The 17,536-nt window shown below is 41.2% G+C and overlaps 1 protein-coding gene across 1 annotated transcript in view; it reads left to right on the top strand.

Moving 5' to 3' along the window:
• The window catches only part of MAP1B (microtubule associated protein 1B), a 96,940-nt gene that overhangs the window by 70,889 nt on the left and 8,515 nt on the right, over positions 1-17,536 (top strand). Inside the window, exons 4-5 of the mRNA XM_084833509.1 lie at positions 1,458-1,598; positions 9,322-15,748. Coding sequence (XP_084689635.1) covers positions 1,458-1,598; positions 9,322-15,748 — 6,568 coding nt within the window. The remainder of the gene's footprint in view (positions 1-1,457; positions 1,599-9,321; positions 15,749-17,536) is intronic.

Below are 17,536 nucleotides of genomic sequence, written 5' to 3'. Positions count from 1 at the left end.
AACACAATTAGTGTCAAACTAGCATGGGATTTGCTTATGATTATGTGGTTTACTGCTGTTCCAAGCTTTTTAGTGAATATCCTTGAACTCACTATAAAAGGTGTGTCCTTGAATTCAGAGCACTGCTTTTTCATGGCATGACTTGTTGAGAAACTATTTTGAGCGAATTCAGTTGATATATCCCACAGCAATAATTCACCTATGACAAGTAAGTCTGCTGCTGGATGCATTTGAAAAGCGGTGGCAGAGAATAGAGACTTGTGAAAGTAGCAAAAGCAGCAACTGAGAAAACATAATTTTGATAGTCCATGTTCATTTTTAATCTCAAGAAACCCATTCTGTTGCTAAACATTCTGCTTTGAACATCCACCTAAATTCTAGATATATACGGAAGTTTATTTTGGTGACTGGTTTGAAGAAGTTACCACTCTCATCACCGGCCAAATTATATACCTTCAGCATTTCTATGGTTTCTAGGTTCAAATTCTGAACTCTGTAGCTGTAAAAGTTGCATGAACAGGAAAGTTGATTAAAAAGGCTTCTCCTGCCATTGCAGCACTGTGATGTGGAAACCTGCCTCTGATAAAAATTACTCTTGTAGGTAGAGGTCTGGATTGACATATCAGTCCTAAACATCATGCACAGTTTATATAGTATCCAGATCAGTTTTTTTACAGAACACTATTACGCATGTTTATGCCCAAGTTAGTCCCACTGTATGCGACCTTACCGTGTCCCTAATAAGTGTGTTTAGGATTGCAGAACACAGATAGCAAAGCTTTTTGACTCTTCCCTGTTTATCTTAGCTTTAAGATGCTAGGTACAACTCCAGTGGTAAGGGCCGTAATGATTAATACATATACTGGGATCATGACCAAATGTGCAGATTTGATAATTTGCCCTTCTTAGTCACATCACCTCGCCTGTGGAATTCTCCCCCCAGGGAAGCTCATCTTGTGCCCACTATTGTGCCTTTTCAGTTGTCCAGCAAAGATTTTTGTGTTCCCAAGTCTTTTAAATGTTAACTGACTTGGTTTTATTGGCTGTGTTTATTTTTTTGCAGTTTCTAACCCGATTGGTTTAACATCATTGTCTCCACTATGCTACTTCCGCTGTTTGGGGTTATAGTTTATTTTGCGTTTGTTATCAAGGTTTGTATTTGAGTGGAAGCTGACCTGAGAAGTAAGCTGATGGGGTAGGGTATGCATTTTCGTTAGAGACAGATAATTACCTCCCTCTCTTTGCTTATACTTTATATTTATTTATTTATTTACAAACCTTCCCCCTCTGCCTCTGCTCCTCGAGTGTTTCAGTGTTATTGGAAAAACAAAATGCAAAGCAAATCATGTATAAATTCTTTGAATCCATGATGATTTGAGTCTTGTAGAAGTTATCTGTACAGAAAGGATCAGGTATAGGAAATGTTTCAAAGGCATTGTTTTTACCTTTTACCACAGGTGCGTTTAATGATCACAGACGCTGCAAGACACAAGCTTCTGGTACTGACTGGGCAGAGCTTTGAAAATACAGGCGAACTCATTCTTCAGTCTGGCTCTTTCTCATTTCAGAATTTTATTGAGATCTTCACAGACCAAGAGGTTTGTCTTTTAAGCATTTGCTACTCTCACCTAATGTGACAAAGCTCCATTAAGTGTCTTTGTCTTCATCAGCATTAGATATTTGCGTATGTATTTTGTAGATTTATATACTTAATAAAAACAGGTCGGCAACAAAATAACAAAGATACTAAGATCATATTATAAAATGCATAATAAATCAGTCACTAAGTCCAAAAAATGTATTTTTTCCAGGTGAAAACATTTGCCTAATCGTGAATTAATTAAGCTCCAGCAAGACAGAATTGTTTTCACCAGGTTGTTGAGGGTAGAAAGGGAAGTACATAATCAGGTACATTCTCTCTGGGCAAGGGAAATTTGTAGGTGGCGTGCCAGCACTAAGAAGGCCTTGGATTGTATAGCACCAGCTGCACATCAGAAAGCAAGGACATTTGTGAAAAGGCCTCTTCACAAGATATCAGTATACAAGTAAGAAGATGTAGGAAGATGCATTCCGTCACAGTAAGCAGTGGCCATACTTTGTGTGGTTTTAAAGGTTAAAACAAGTACCTTGAATTGTGTCTGAAAGCAACCTGGAAACCAATGCAACTTTAAATGGATAGGTATATTATTCCTAGGGCCAGGATCTGTAAGGACCCTGGCTGCTGTATTCTCCACCAAATATATACTTAATCCATGTGTATAATCAATGCATATAAGTGGTATAGTTTATATTTAAAATGATACTATTTAGCAATTGCTAACACATATTTTTCCCTGATAGTAGCAAATACAGAGCAACAAACAAGCTAGGGAGGACCCAGATGCATTAAGATTGGTGCAGGGCCTCAGGTTGCACTACTTTAGGGTTTTTCCTAAAGCATGGTTATATTTCAGTCCGTTATATTACAAATATACATTCAAACCAGATCCTAAGACCCACAAAGAATGGTCCTTCCTTAAGCTATTTTCTTTCTGCATTCAAGGAAGCAATTCGAAACAAAACTAAAGAAAGGGATATGGAAACAGGTTCCTTTCCCACTTGTCACTTCTATATATGTAGTGAAGAAAACAGTTTTTAACACTTAATATGCACCATTCACAGCTAATTATATTGCAAGTTTATTTTGCCCTTTAAACCCAGGTATGTTCTGTACCCATGTCTAAAAAATAAAGTGGAATTGGCTCAAAGTTTCCAGAATTTCAACAGACATAGCTCAGACATTTCCAGAGTTTTTCTCTACAGCCAGGAGGGATGCAAATACTTCTAAAATGAAAGCAGCTTCTACCAATAGGGTGATGGCCTGGGCTTTGGCCCACTGTACATCACTGTTAATCTTGTTCCACAAACAATAGTATATATTATTTGCTGTTGGCACATTTACTAAATACCTCATCGTTTTTGCTACATAGCATTTAAATCAACCACATTCCCAAAATGGCAACATGCATATCAACTATCTAAAAAGAATGATTGCCTGTTAAGTAGTATCTATGCCTACAGTTTTTCATTTGTTAGTTTCTCTACACATTATGTTGTCTTGAAATTAATGCATAGTGTCTGCAAATTCCTGTAAGGCAAGAAACCTATGGTAAACAGACTGTCAAGCTGAATCATGTATTTTTATAACACAGATAGATAGACATAGAGTGGCTCCAGTTAAAGTTTAACAGACCTAAGCCCCATTTAAATCCATAGGGTGGGAAGCCTAGTTCTATGGGATATTTTGCAAATGCTTGTGCCACTCCAAGTAAGGCATCCTCTTAAGTTTTCTGGTATGGTTGCAGAAGACATATCTTTGTAACTGTTACTTGATTTCTATGTAAGGTATATTGCAAACTTAGTTTTCCAAAGAACAGTCATGCTATGTTTCTCCATTACTAATGGTTCCCAGAGTGTTTGTAACTAATCAGTGAACTTGGGGATTGCCTCCTCTCCCAGCTTTCTGCAAACTGTACATGTGCATTCAGACTAGCCTTTTTTCATGCAGTCAACATTGTGGGCAATCTGCTGCCATTTAGGGCACAATCCTATCCATGTTTATACAGAAAAAAGTCTTACAGCTCCCAGCATTCCCCAGCCAGCATAGTTGGGGTTGCACCCTTAACTAGAATTTTACTCTACTGCCCCCCCCCCATGTATCTTATTAAAGTTGCACAAGCCTTTTGGTGATTGGGTTGACCAAAGTATCCCTCTTCTTAGCTATGACTTGTTCCTCCATTTTCTGAGCATTCTTAACTTAGGGAGCAATCCTATGGCCACTAGACACTGTCTAGAAGGCCTTAGGGTTTTTCAGTTTATGGGAACTGAGGTTGGAGCCTTGGCTCTGAGCTCAGTCCCAGAAATTGCATTCCCTTCCCTCCCCACCTTGTAGCCAGTGCGATTCTCTCTGTGCCAGCTACTTCTCCATGCTTGGAAACAGAGCATGGAGAAGGCGAAAAAGAGCACAGTCCCAAGTGAGGGGAGGAGACTGTGTGGAAGTTGCTTTATGAGGTTTCCTATACACTGCACACCCTCCCCCCTTCCCGCTCTGAAGACCCCTCTAGACATGTGAAATTGCACCTCTAACCAAAACTTCAGGGTGGCTGGAGCACAGAGGAGAGGACCCCCTCCGTGCTCCAGCTGCCCTGCGTTGGATAGTCTCCACCCTCCAAGTTTGGAGGCTGGTGGCTATCTTGATGGGATTGCGCCCTTAATCTGCCAACTTCTTGTATCAGATGTTAAGTTTACCTGGCTATTTCACAATCCTAGGGCTAGGCCACATCATGATTCTGTCTCAAGATGTTCATGCTACCCTTTTTCAGCTGACAGTGTTACCTGAAGCTGTATTGGTGTTTAGATTTATATTGGTGTTTAGATGCGCAACCTATATTGGTCTTTAGAAGCTCAAGGATTTTGTTTGGACCACATTTGGAAGCGAATTCACCTGATCTGCACAACCTGAACTCATGTGCAGCTCAGAATGCAGTTATCCTTCTGATTCCACGTTTCTCCAAATTCTGTGATGCAGTTTTTGGCTAAAAAGCTGAATATACCAAAATGGATGTAAAAATGTTTATTTTAGTACCGAGAGTGGGTGGGGGAATCTGTGCAGATTTCTTTCAGACACCCCCCCCCCAACACTGCATATTAATGCAGAAATAAGATGGGACAGACTTATGAATAAATACAAGCAAAACAGACCAAAAACAGTCTGATCCGTCCATCCTTATTTTAGATGCAACTGAGCAAGTGTAGTATTTTATTAACAGTGTGTGGCTGTGGGGAGGCGCACTTGGCACTGCGATTCTAAAAAGAAGAAACATGTGTATGTGTGGGAGACATGTACAGATTTGTTCTAGGAACATGAGGGACAACACTGAAAATGAAATGTTATTCTAGAAGTTGTCTAGAGGTACCGCAATTCTTGCACACTAAAAAATGGCCGCTGGCTTCAATTATGGCTGTTTGCCTCCTTCACAGGATTCAGCCTTCACAGGAGAAAGGCAGCAGTATTGCCAGAGTTATTCGAGAGCTGACACATCCAGTCATTTCATAAAGAAACATTTTTTTTAATGTACACGATCTCTGATAAATGTATCTATTTGACAATCTTTTTGAAAACCAGGTACCTTGTCTTGGCATTTTTCTCATATCTTGGAGTGTTTACTCTTCCTGTTCACTACCTTTCTTATTTGTTTTTAATAATAGTGGTTTGGTTTCTCTGCTAAAGCTCTGCTTGACATTTAGACAGGATCTATTTATGTGTCTGTAAGATGGGTTATCTACTCTGTTTTAGTGACATATGAACGCAGTGCAGCTCTTCAGTCATCTTTATTGTAGTACTTTTTCTCTTTTTTTTACTATCTCATTATACACACACACACATGCACACAGGGTAGATTATTTCTCAGGGGCAAAACATCTGCAGTTGTTTTCTGTGACTTTGTTAACTGTTACTTTCAAAACAAATAATGAAAAATATTATATATTAAAATGCATAAGAAACAGCAAGCACTTGGATCTCCAAAGGAAGTAAACATGTTCTATATTTAAGAAAAAAAACAAGTGCTTTGATCTCTGAAGCAAATGAGTATATTTTATGTTTGTTTATCATCCTTTCCCATTTCTCTGGCTAATTAAGTTTGTGGATCAAGCTTCTCAGTCTAACCAACTAGCAGTCTGACCTAAACCATCTCTTTAGTGCAGGGAAGGACAGACTTTAGGCTAAGAGGATCTTCTTCTCCTTCTCCTTCACTGAAACACCAAGATCCACCAACTTGAGCCAAATGCAAAAAAGGTGGCTTGGGGGACAGAACCAGTTTTCTATTGCATCCCATGAGCCACACACTGGATGATCTGCAAATACAAATCCACATCTGAGTTACTACAGATCAGGGATTCTAACAATGTAGTTTCGACCTAAAGATTGCTATTGTTTAACAATTGGGAGTTGGACCTGCTTGCCAATCTATTGCAAAACAGGAGGTCTACCAGTAGATCCTGATCTTTCTTGTGCCCACCCCTGTTTTAGTGTACTGAATTTTTATTTTATTTTTATTTATTTATGGCATTTCTATCCTGCCTTTCTATACACAGTATAACCAGTGGGGGCTTACAAATCATAAAACAAAAATCAAACAGCAATGGAATAACAATTACAATGAGCAAAACACAGTTTTATGACAAAATATTAAAAACGGCAACCAACAATAAAAGCTAATTGAGAAATATCCTGAAAGCACCCACTGGACAGGAGCAATACCAGTTTCACTGTTCATCTAAGGGCTGAATTGTACATTAACTGTGTAATTTGGGTCTTGATTGTGGGGGTTTACACACACAAATTGCGAGTATGAGGTTCCCCAGTTTCTCCCCTACTATGGTCTTGATCCAAATCCCCCCCCATGTGCCTACAATTTGTATTGCCAAAAAATGTCCCATTTGTTTCTGTTTTACTTTGTAGCGTGGGATGGAACATCCCGCACTCCAGGCCACAGCTGTGCAGCTAAGGTGATTGGGCCAGTTGGTACAACTGCAGCAAGGGGAATAGGCCACAGTAGCTTATTTCCCCCATCGTGTGTGCCAGTGGGATTTCCCTAATTACACTTGCTGGTGTGGCTTGCTGTGTTGTCTAAACCTGGGTGGCTGGCTTGTTTGGGTGCTAGTGGGGCAGCAACCTTCAAATAACCCAACAACAGCCCATGGACTATTTGAGGGTTGCTTGCCCCCTCAAACAAGCCACGCCACCTGGGTTTAGACAACATAGCAAGCCAGGCCAGTGAGGGTAATTAAGGAAGTCTGACTGCCACAATTGTTGGGGAAAATAAGTCACCATGGCTTATTTCCCTCTCTGCGATCATGAAAATTGGGTCACAGAGATTGAGTTTGCACAACACGCTAACCCACATTCAGTGGTTGAGTGTCAGTTGTTGAACTGTGGGTTGTTTGTTGAGCTGTGGGTTAATGTGTTGTCCGAACGCAGTGTGTTTTCTGTAGGGTGGCTTGTTAACCATGCAGTGTGGCTTATTTTTCTTGAATATGCTACCTTGAGAACTGGGTTGTTCAGGGTGGTTGACAAGCCACACTGCATGATAAACAAGCCACCCTGTGGAAAACGTCCTGGGCTCAGACAACATGCCAATCCATGGTTCAACAAACAAACCACGGTTCAGTAACAACTCACACTCAGCCACTGAGTGTGGGTTAGTTTGTTGTGTGAACAGCCTCAGAGTAGGTTAGCTCTAAAAGTGAGCAGTGATGGGGCCAGGCTAACCTCCTAAATTCTGGGTGACGCCATGGAAAAGGCCCTATCTCTCATGCCTACCTGCTAGTCATATGAACTGTAGCCCTCTCTAAACTGTCACTTGGATCCTGAGTCCTATGTGCACTACAGTGTGCATACACAACCTCTCTGTATGCAAGTTTTCTCATTCATTTCATTGGAGAGAACAGCTATGTATGCATATCTATTCATGTGCAAGTGCCTCCTTCATTGAAATAAACAGAGAATACATTGGGGGAGAATTCCATGTATACATTGGGGTCCCCCGGCCTATGGATAGAAATGACTAAAAAAACACCTCGCATGATCCTGCCTCTCCCAGCACAGCTATGCATTTGTTGAGGAAATCCTCATAGGCATTCTACTATGGAACATACCCCTTTCAGAGCTGTGACTGGTCCCCACTCTCTCTTCAGGAAGGAGGTCAAGATACATCTTCTTGATTTGGCTTTTTAAATTATTGTTATGGTTTTTAAGGTTGTTTTTAATGTTTTACTACAGGGGCCCCCAGTGTGGTGCCATCAGGCTTCATGGTGCCCACAGGACACCCACCAAGCTCTCCCATCCCTGTCCCCTTTAAAAAATGTTTTAAGAAAACCCTTGGAAAATGTTTGGGCAGTCATCTTTATCTCCCTTTCTAGTCTCTAGCCTTGCTCTTTCTCTCCCCTCTATCCCTTAGCCTTGCTATTTTCCCCTCCCTCCCAGCCTCTAGCCTTGCTATTCTCTGCACCTCTTTAGCTCACTGTTTGTCCCCCTCCTAGCCTCTAGCCTTGCTCTTCCTCTACCCCTTTGCCTTGCTGTTTCCCCCTCCCACCAGCCTCTAGTCTTGCTCTTTCTCTCCCCTCTACCTCTTAGCCTTGCTATTTCCCCCTCCCAGCCTCTACCCTTGCTATTCTCCCCTCCTCTTTCACTCGCTGTTTCTCCCCCTCCTAGCCTCTAGCCTTGCTCTTTCTCTACCTTGTAGCCTTGCTGTTTTCCCCTCCCACCCAGCCTCTAGCCTCGCTGTTTCTCTCCCCACCTCTTTGCTTTGCTGTTTCTCCTCTCCCAGCCCCTAGCGTTGCACTTTCTTTCCCCTTTACCCTTTTGCCTTGCTATTTCCTCCTCCCAGCCTCTAGCTTCACTGCTGCTCTCCCGTGCCCCTTTTAGCTCACTTTTGTCTAGCCAGGCTCCCATGTCAGTCATTATGTGACTAGCCACATCCTTAATGGGAGCCATTTTGTGGTGGTGCTCACAGCAGTTTCTCCAATTTCCAAATGTGCCCACAGATCCCTGTTTTACTATGTTTTTATCTGATTATAGTTGTTTATCTGAATATTTAGTTAACCACCTTGGTTGGCTTCAGAAAGGAAGGATAAAAATACAATCAATCAATTATAATTTGGGGAAAATGCCTACATCCCTTTTTCCTAGCTGGTCTTCCTAACTGTGAGTGGGGCAACATACCTGGCCATAACTGCTAACATGGGGTCTAAGCCTTACATATAGGTAACTAATCATTCATTCCTGCCTAGGATCACAGTACACAGCATACTCATGTCCCCTGTGGTAGCAGCTTGTCCGCCAGCTGGAGGAATATTTGATGATCAGGAGGATATATGGGAAGGTGTTTGTACCAGGACTACTATAGTTTAAAAACAGGCCTTCGCAGCTTATGACTCTCCAAACCAAACCTATGGCAGCTCATCAGTGGCTCAGTAACTCCCCTGTGTTTTGCTGTCTGCCTGGGACTGCAAAAACAGAGATGGGGGGTTGTCACATGGCTAATGGGTTGTGTTTGGTTTGTGTGTTAAAGGTTGTGCAGGCCTCTTCTAGACTTGCCAGTACATAAAAAACTCAGAACATTGGATTTCTTTCTATTGCTGTCACAGAGTACAAGAAGGAACCCTTTTGACTTTCAGGCTTACAGGGATCCTGAAAACAGCCTTTTAATTTTATGGGAAGTGAATTCGATTCAGTGTGAATTACTACATAATATTTCCCCTTGTGTTTTCCAACTCCAGATTGGAGAATTATTGAGCACTACTCACCCTGCCAATAAAGCCAGCTTGACACTTTTCTGTCCTGAGGAAGGAGACTGGAAGAATTCGAACCTTGAAAGACATAACCTTCAAGATTTTATCAACATTAAACTCAACTCTGCCTCTATCTTGCCTGAAATGGAAGGACTCTCTGAATTCACAGAGTACCTGTCAGAATCAGTGGAGGTTCCATCACCTTTTGATATCTTGGAGCCACCAACATCAGGAGGCTTTCTGAAGCTTTCTAAACCTTGCTGTTACATTTTCCCAGGTGGAAGAGGAGATTCTGCATTGTTTGCCGTTAATGGATTCAACATGCTTATCAATGGAGGGTCAGAGAGAAAATCTTGCTTCTGGAAACTCATCCGACATTTGGACAGAGTGGATTCAATTCTGCTCACCCACATTGGAGATGATAACCTGCCAGGAATTAATAGCATGCTGCAGCGGAAAATAGCTGAATTAGAAGAGGAGCAATCTCAAGGCTCTACTACAAACAGTGACTGGATGAAAAATCTAATATCACCTGATTTAGGAGTTGTATTTCTTAATGTCCCTGAAAGCCTAGGAAACCCTGATCCCAATTTTCAGTTAAAAAGAAGTGTAGAAGAGGCTTGTTTTACACTGCAGTACTTAAATAAGCTGTCTATGAAACCAGAACCACTTTTTAGAAATGTGGGAAACAATGCTGAACCCATTATCCTTTTTCAAAAAATGGGAGTAGGAAAGCTTGAAATGTATGTGCTCAACCCAGTCAAAAACAGCAAAGAGATGCAATATTTCATGCATCAGTGGACGGGTACAAACAAAGATAAAGCTGAACTGGTACTACCAAATGGTCAAGAGGTGGACATCCCAGTTTCCTACTTGACTTCAATCTCATCTTTGATTGTATGGCATCCTGCGAACCCTGCTGAAAAAATAATCAGAGTTCTTTTTCCAGGAAACAGCTCCCAATATAGCATTCTAGATGGACTAGAAAAACTCAAACATTTAGACTTTCTTAAGCAACCAACAGTTACACAGAAAGATCTAACTGGTAATATGGCGAGTCCAGCAGTAAAACAAGCAAAACTTAAACAGCGAACAGACAGTAAGGAAAGTCTCAAACCTGCCACAAAAACACTATCTAGCAAGACTGTCAGAAAAGAATCAAAAGAGGAGGCACCTGACATAGGGAAATCTAGTCCACCTGAAAAGACTCAAAAAGTAGAAAGTAAGGAAAAACCCACAGTAAAAAAAGATAAACCAGCAAAAGCTGAGACTAGGCTTTCTGTGACAGAAAAAGATTTGACAGCCAAGGAACAGCAGCTTGTGAAATCTGAAACAACTGAAAAACAAGCAGCAGATGTCAAACCAAAAGTAATAAAGGAGAAGCATGTGAGAAAGGAAGTGAAAGTAAAATCTGAGGAAAAGCAAGAGGAGAAAGAAAAGCCAAAGAAAGAGGTGCCTAAGAGAGAAGAAAAAATCCTAGCTAAGAAAGAGGAAAAGCCTAAAAAGGAAGATACCAAGAAAGATGTGAAAAAAGAATCAAAGAAAGATGCTCCTCTAAAAGAATCTAAAAAAGAAGAGAAAAAAGAAGTTAAAAAGGAAGAAAAGAAAGAGCCCAAGAAGCTTCTTAAAGAAACAAAGAAAACATCTGCTTCTTTGCCTGAGTCAAAAAAGACTGCAACAAAGCCTAAGCCACAAAAGAAGGAAGAGTCTGTCAAAAAAGAAAGTGGGCTTCTTGGGAAACCAAAGGAAAAAGTTAAAAGCAAGCCACTGAAGAAAGACATCAAGGTCACCGAAACACCAGCCGGAGCGACTGCTTTGGGAGCTGTTACAACGGTAGCAACGGTAGCAGCTGCAGGTATAGCGGCTACTGGAAAAGAACTTGAAGTGGAGAGATCGCTCATGTCTTCACCAGAGGACTTAACAAAAGACTTTGAAGAATTAAAAGCTGAAGAAGTTGAAGTGGTAAAGGAAAGAAAGCCTCAGGTAGATATAATAGAAAATGAAGGCAAGGTAACGGATATAGAACAAAAGGAGGATTTTGAAGTTCAGAAAGAAAAAACGGAAGGTCCTGCTGATTCTCCTGATGAAGGCATAACCACCACTGAACCTGAGGGAGAATGTGAACAAACTCCTGAAGAGCTGGAGCCTGTAGAAAAGGACAGGGTTGATGACAATGAAAAGTTTGAAGATGAAGGAACAGGTTTTGAAGAATCTTCTGAGGCAGGTGATTATGAAGAAAAGGCTGAGACAGAAGAAGCTGAAGAACAAGGTGACAATGATGAAGAAGAGGTACCACTAGGCCTCAAAAAGCAAGATATGAAGGATACAGTAGAAACAGGGGAGACTGAAAAAGAAATGACTGCAATATCAGAGTATGAGAAAATGAAAGGTTTAAAGTATGATGAAAAAGCAGAATTTAAAGTAGAGGGTGAAGAGCGAGATGAAGAAAATGTAGATGAAACAGTTGAAAAGGCAGAAATAGAAGAGACTGAGGAAGAAGACAAAACTGAGGATGTCAAAGATGAAGAAGAGGAAACTGAAAAAATAGAAGTTGAAGAGGACTATGTTATGGCTGTTGTGGACAAAGCAGCAGAAGCCGATGAGATTGATCATAAATATGGCTTGCATATAACCACTCCAACAAAGCACTCAGAATCTCAATCTCCAGCTAAGGAACCAGCATCTTCAATCCATGATGAAACTTTACCTGGTGGTTCGGAAAGTGAAGCAACTGTTTCAGATGAAGAAAACAGAGAAGACCAGCCTGAGGACTTCACTGCTACTTCAGGTTACACCCAGTCTACTATTGAAATATCCAGTGAGCCAACTCCAATGGATGAAATGTCAACTCCAAGAGATGTGATGAGTGATGAAACTAATAATGAGGAAAGTGAATCCCCTTCCCAAGAATATGTTAACATTACTAAGTATGAGTCAGCACTGTACTGTCAAGATTTTACTAAGCCTAAAATTGCACCGCTTCCTGATGCTTTCAATGGGTTATCTGAAGGATCCAAGACAGATGCTACTGAAGGCAAAGACTATAATGTTTCAGCTTCTACCATTTCACCACCTTCTTCCTTAGAGGAAGACAGATTCAGCAAATCTTCCTTCCAAGATCTGTACCGCCAACGAGAAAATGAAGTCAAAAGTACTAGTAAATTAGAAATTTCAGAAGCTCTTGATGAGAAACATAGTCCAACTAAGAGTCCAGATGAAAGCCCAGCCCCTCTATCACCAGTTGCTAGAACACCTCTTAGTGAACGTAGTGTGAACTTTTCCCTGACTCCCAATGAGATTAAAGCGACATCCGAACCTGCAGCTCTCACAGCACTGTCCGAAAAACATCATGAAGCTCACGAAGAGCACTGTCCCAGCCCCGACGATAAAACATTAGAAGTGGTGTCCCCTTCACAATCAGCTGCTGGTAGTGCTGGGCACACACCTTATTATCAGTCTCCCACAGATGAAAAATCAAGTCAACTTCCATCTGAGATTTCTGGAAAAGCAACAGAAGCACCAATCAGCTTTGAAGTTAGTGATGCCAAAGATAATATTGCAAAACATAGAATAAGCCCAATGGATGAGCCAGTGCCTGACTCTGAATCACCTTTTGAAAAAGTGCTCTCACCTTTACGAAGCCCACCATTGATAGGTTCAGAGCCTTCCTATGATGCATTTTTGAGTGCTGATGTAAAGTCTCTTGTCAGAGAAGCTGAGAGTCCCTTTGAAGAGAAAAGTGAAAAAGATGGGTCTCCCTTGCAGAAGAGCCCAGTTTCTGAAGAGACTTCTACAAGCGTTTTCCAAGAACAAGTTGAAAAAGACATGCAGCTTACATCACCAAAATCAGAATTTGTCTTGGAAAAGAAAAAGGATGACTTAGAAACTTCAGAAACTCAGCCTGCATTGGTTTTGGGTGAAAGGAAGCTAGGAGAGGTTTCTCCTACACAGGTAGATATTAGTCATTTTAGCTGTTTCAAAGAAGACACTAAAATGTCAATTTCTGAAGGCACGGTCTCTGATAAATCTGCAACACCTGTTGATGAAGTTGTAGCAGAAGACACTTACTCGCATATTGAAGGAGTTGCTTCTGTTTCCACAGCATCTGTTGCTACTAGTTCATTCCCAGAACCAACCACTGATGATGTATCTCCTTCACTGCATGCTGAGGTTGGATCTCCTCACTCTACTGAAGTAGACGATTCTCTTTCTGTATCTGTTGTACAAACACCAACAACATTTCAGGAAACAGAAATGTCTCCATCTAAAGAAGAGTGCCCAAGACCTATGTCCATTTCTCCCCCAGATTTCTCCCCTAAAACAGCAAAATCAAGGACACCTGTTCAAGATCATAGGTCTCCTGAACAATCAACTATGTCAGTAGAATTTGGACAAGATTCACCTGAGCAGTCTTTGGCAATGGACTTTAGTAGACAGTCTCCTGAACATCCCATTGTAGGTGCCGCTGTGCATCATATATCTGAAAATGGTCCAACTGAAGTTGATTATAGCCCTTCAGACATGCAGGAACACTCTTTTCCACATAAAATATCACCAGTGGAGCAAACATGTTATGGCCATGAAAAGGATATTTCAGAGGTTATTTCAGTATCTCAGATAGAAGCTTCACCATCTTCCTCCTCTGCTCACACACCATCACAGGCAAGTTCTCCACTGCATGAAGAAACTGTATCAGGTGTTACACAGCCTAATGATATGCCATTACATTCTGTATTTCCATCAGAAAAAATGCACAGCCTGGGAGAAAAACTTTCACCAAAATCTGACTTATCTCCATTAACACCACGGGAATCCTCTCCTTTATACTCACCTAGTTTTTCAGATTCACCTCCTGTGATGAAAGAAACAACTGGTGCTTGCCACTCACCTCCATTATCATTGCACATGTCTCCGGAGAAATCATTTGGCTATCATACCTCAGTAGTTCAAGATGCTCTAACAAAACATAGTCAAGAGCTCCCAGCCTGTACAGAACAGGAACTCATTGAGGAAACAACCAGATCACCTGAAGCTCTTAATTACTCTTATAATGGAACTGGAAAAACCACCAGATCACCTGGGGTTGTTAGCTATTCCTATGAAACAACAGAGAAAGTCACTGGATCCCCTGAAGCTCTTGATTATTCCTATGTAGCAACAGGGAAAACCACCAGATCACCTGAGGCTGAAAGATATTCCTATGAAACAACAGAAAAAGCCACCAAGTCACCAGAAGCCTTTGATTATTCCTGTGAAAAAACTACCAGGTCATCTGAGTCTGCCAGCTACTCTTATGAGACTACTGGAAAAACTACCAAGTCACCTGAGACTATTAGCTACTCTTATGAGACCACTGGAAAAACATCACCTGAGACTATTAGCTACTCTTACGAGACCACTGAAAAAACTAGCAGATCACCTGAAACTATTAGCTACTCTTATGAGACCACTGGAAAAACTAACAGATCACCTGAAACTATTAGCTACTCTTATGAGACCACTGGAAAAACTAGCAAATCTCCTGAGACTGTCAGTTACTCTTTTGAGGTGACTGGAAAAGCCATCAGATCACCTGACACTGCTAGCTACCATTATGAGGCTGATAAATACTTTGCATCAGAAAAACCAGAGACCCGTCAGGATGTTGATTTATGCCTTGTTACTTCCTGTGAATACAAGCATCCCAAAACAGAACTTTCACCTTCCTTTATCAATCCTAACCCCTTAGAATGGTTTGCGAGTGAAGAAACATCTCGGGAACAAGAGAAGCCGTTAACTCATTCTGGAGGAGCACCACCACCTTCAGGAGGCAAACAGCAAACCCGCCTATGTGGTGAAACTCCTCCAACCTCCGTAAGCGAATCTGCTCCATCACAGACCGACTCAGATGTGCCCCCTGAAACAGAAGAGTGCCCTTCTATTACAGCAGATGCTAACATTGATTCAGAAGATGAATCTGAAACTATTCCAACAGATAAAACCATCACATATGAACACATTGACCCTCTGCCAGTCCCAATGCAAGATCGTAGCCCTTCGCCTAGGCACCCTGATGTCTCAATGGTAGACCCAGAAGCCCTGCCTATTGATCAGAATTTAGGCAAACCTTTGAGGAAAGATCTGAAAGAAAAGACAAAAACAAAAAAGCAGGGCACCAAGACCAAGTCTTCTTCTCCTGCCAAGAAGAGTGACAGCAAATCAAAACAGGTGGCTTCACCAAAGCCTGCTGGCTTGAAGGAATCATTGGATAAAGTTTCAAGAACAGCTTCTCCAAAGAAGAAGGAATCTGTGGAGAAAGCTGCCAAAAATGTCTCTACTCCAGAGATAAAATCTTCCCGTAATGAGGAGAAAGATAAGGAAACCAAAAATGCAGCCAATTCTACAACATCAAAGTCAGCAAAGACTGCAACTGCAGGTAAGAAGAAATTGCAAGGTCAACCCCATAGAGGTGTTTGCTTCAACTGCAAATTCAGCCTATGATATGAAGTAATAACCTAAAGGGAATTAACAATGATAATGAATTCTATTGTCTTTTTGTACTATGCATTGTATCCAACCCGTCCGCCAAGCAGAATGGAATCCCACTCATCAGCCAGTGGAATGGAAACCACTAGCGGAATGGCTTTCCCCTCCCCCTGCAGCACCTCATGCACCCCCAACCCTCCAGAGCAGATGGGGGGGAGGGCTGCAGTGTGGAGGAGAGGAAAAGGAAATGTTGTGGCTTACGTGATGTTGGATTTAACCCTCTGCTTATAACTGGTTGATCAAAGCAATCATTGTACATGAGGACCATTAATGCAACCTTAAATCAAGTATACCAGAGTCTTCTGCTTTTCATAATTTTGATGTCACCCATCAGTTCAACAGCATTTTGATTAAAGATTTATTTAGGCCATTCATTCATTCATTCATTCAAATATTAAGAATGTGAACATTTCCAAACAATGACTCAGGATGGTTCTGCACTTTACATGGCAGACATGATTGCTGTGGATATACCAAACTTACACTACTGTTTCCCACAGCAAACATGTAGAGTGTGGGCAACATACCAGTATCTCTAAACTTCTATGAATATATATTGGGTATCTCAAGCCTAATTTAGTACTTCCAGAGATCTGTGTTTAAAGACCACACTTTCGGTGCAGTAAATATGCTGTTGTTATGTTTCATGATGTGCCATGGAATTTGTTTCAGAGTAGTGGAAGAGACATAGCTGCCATGTTTCTCATGTACATTGTTGCTATTTTGGGAAGAAAAAACTGGATGACCACAACCCTAATCACATGCAGATGATAAGCCACCCAATAGTTAAGAAGAGACTGTCATGTTGGCCACAAGCAGCGTTCCTTTTGCTTAACAATCAGTATTTTTTCTCAGTTTACACATAGCAGGAAAAAAGGATTTCCAAGTCTTTAGCCAGGCAGCACATCTACTGGAGACAAAAAGTGCAGAAATGTTCATCAAAGAGTCCTATATTTTATTGGTTGCTGGAGGAACTATAGTGCAAAGTGGGGAAAGAGCCATCTCTTGTTACAGGGAAAATCTATGGGAAAGTCTTTCAGAATTTTCATGAATCCCTAGTATAATGGAAGTAACAAAGAGCTGGGTGCATAACAAACTACAAATAGATGCAATCAATGTTCGTTGTGGCCTCCGCTGGTGTCTGAGGCCATGATGTCTGAAAGAAAGATAGGCATCAGATGCTGCTAATTTTATAAGCAGTTTCTACCTTCATGAGATTCCCATATTGCTTGCAGAATCCTATCTTTATTCAGTACTTTGACAGTTAGCTTGAGGTAAGCATACTGCATATCCTGTCTCTATTACTTCTATATTTCCAGATCATTTTTCAAGATCTGTGGTCCTCCTTTGAAGAAGTACAATGGTGGTATAGTACAGTATCCCACCCAGTGCAAGGCCCATTTTACTTGTTCTTTGCTCTTCCCCTATTTTGTCTCTGTTTAGCATGCATCCATTATTGTGCTACTGAACCTCCTTATGTTTCACTTTCCTCATATGTGGAATGTCCATATACTGATCACCAATTACCCTCTTTTTAAAACAAAATTGAGGACATCTTTGTGCAAAGGAGCATTAAGCAGCAGCAAAAGTGAAATCATATAAACAATGAAATAATGTTGCATTGAGGTTGATGAGAGTGGATACTGAAACCCAGAAGGTGATGGTGTAAACACACCCT

The sequence above is a fragment of the Heloderma suspectum genome, chromosome 2 (genome assembly GCF_057233095.1).
Source record: "Heloderma suspectum isolate Gila_16-S chromosome 2, 16-S_ref, whole genome shotgun sequence".
Lineage (NCBI taxonomy): Eukaryota > Metazoa > Chordata > Lepidosauria > Squamata > Helodermatidae > Heloderma > Heloderma suspectum.
The sequence above is the reverse complement of the archived record's forward strand: the minus strand, read 5'-3'. Positions and strand labels throughout refer to the sequence as shown.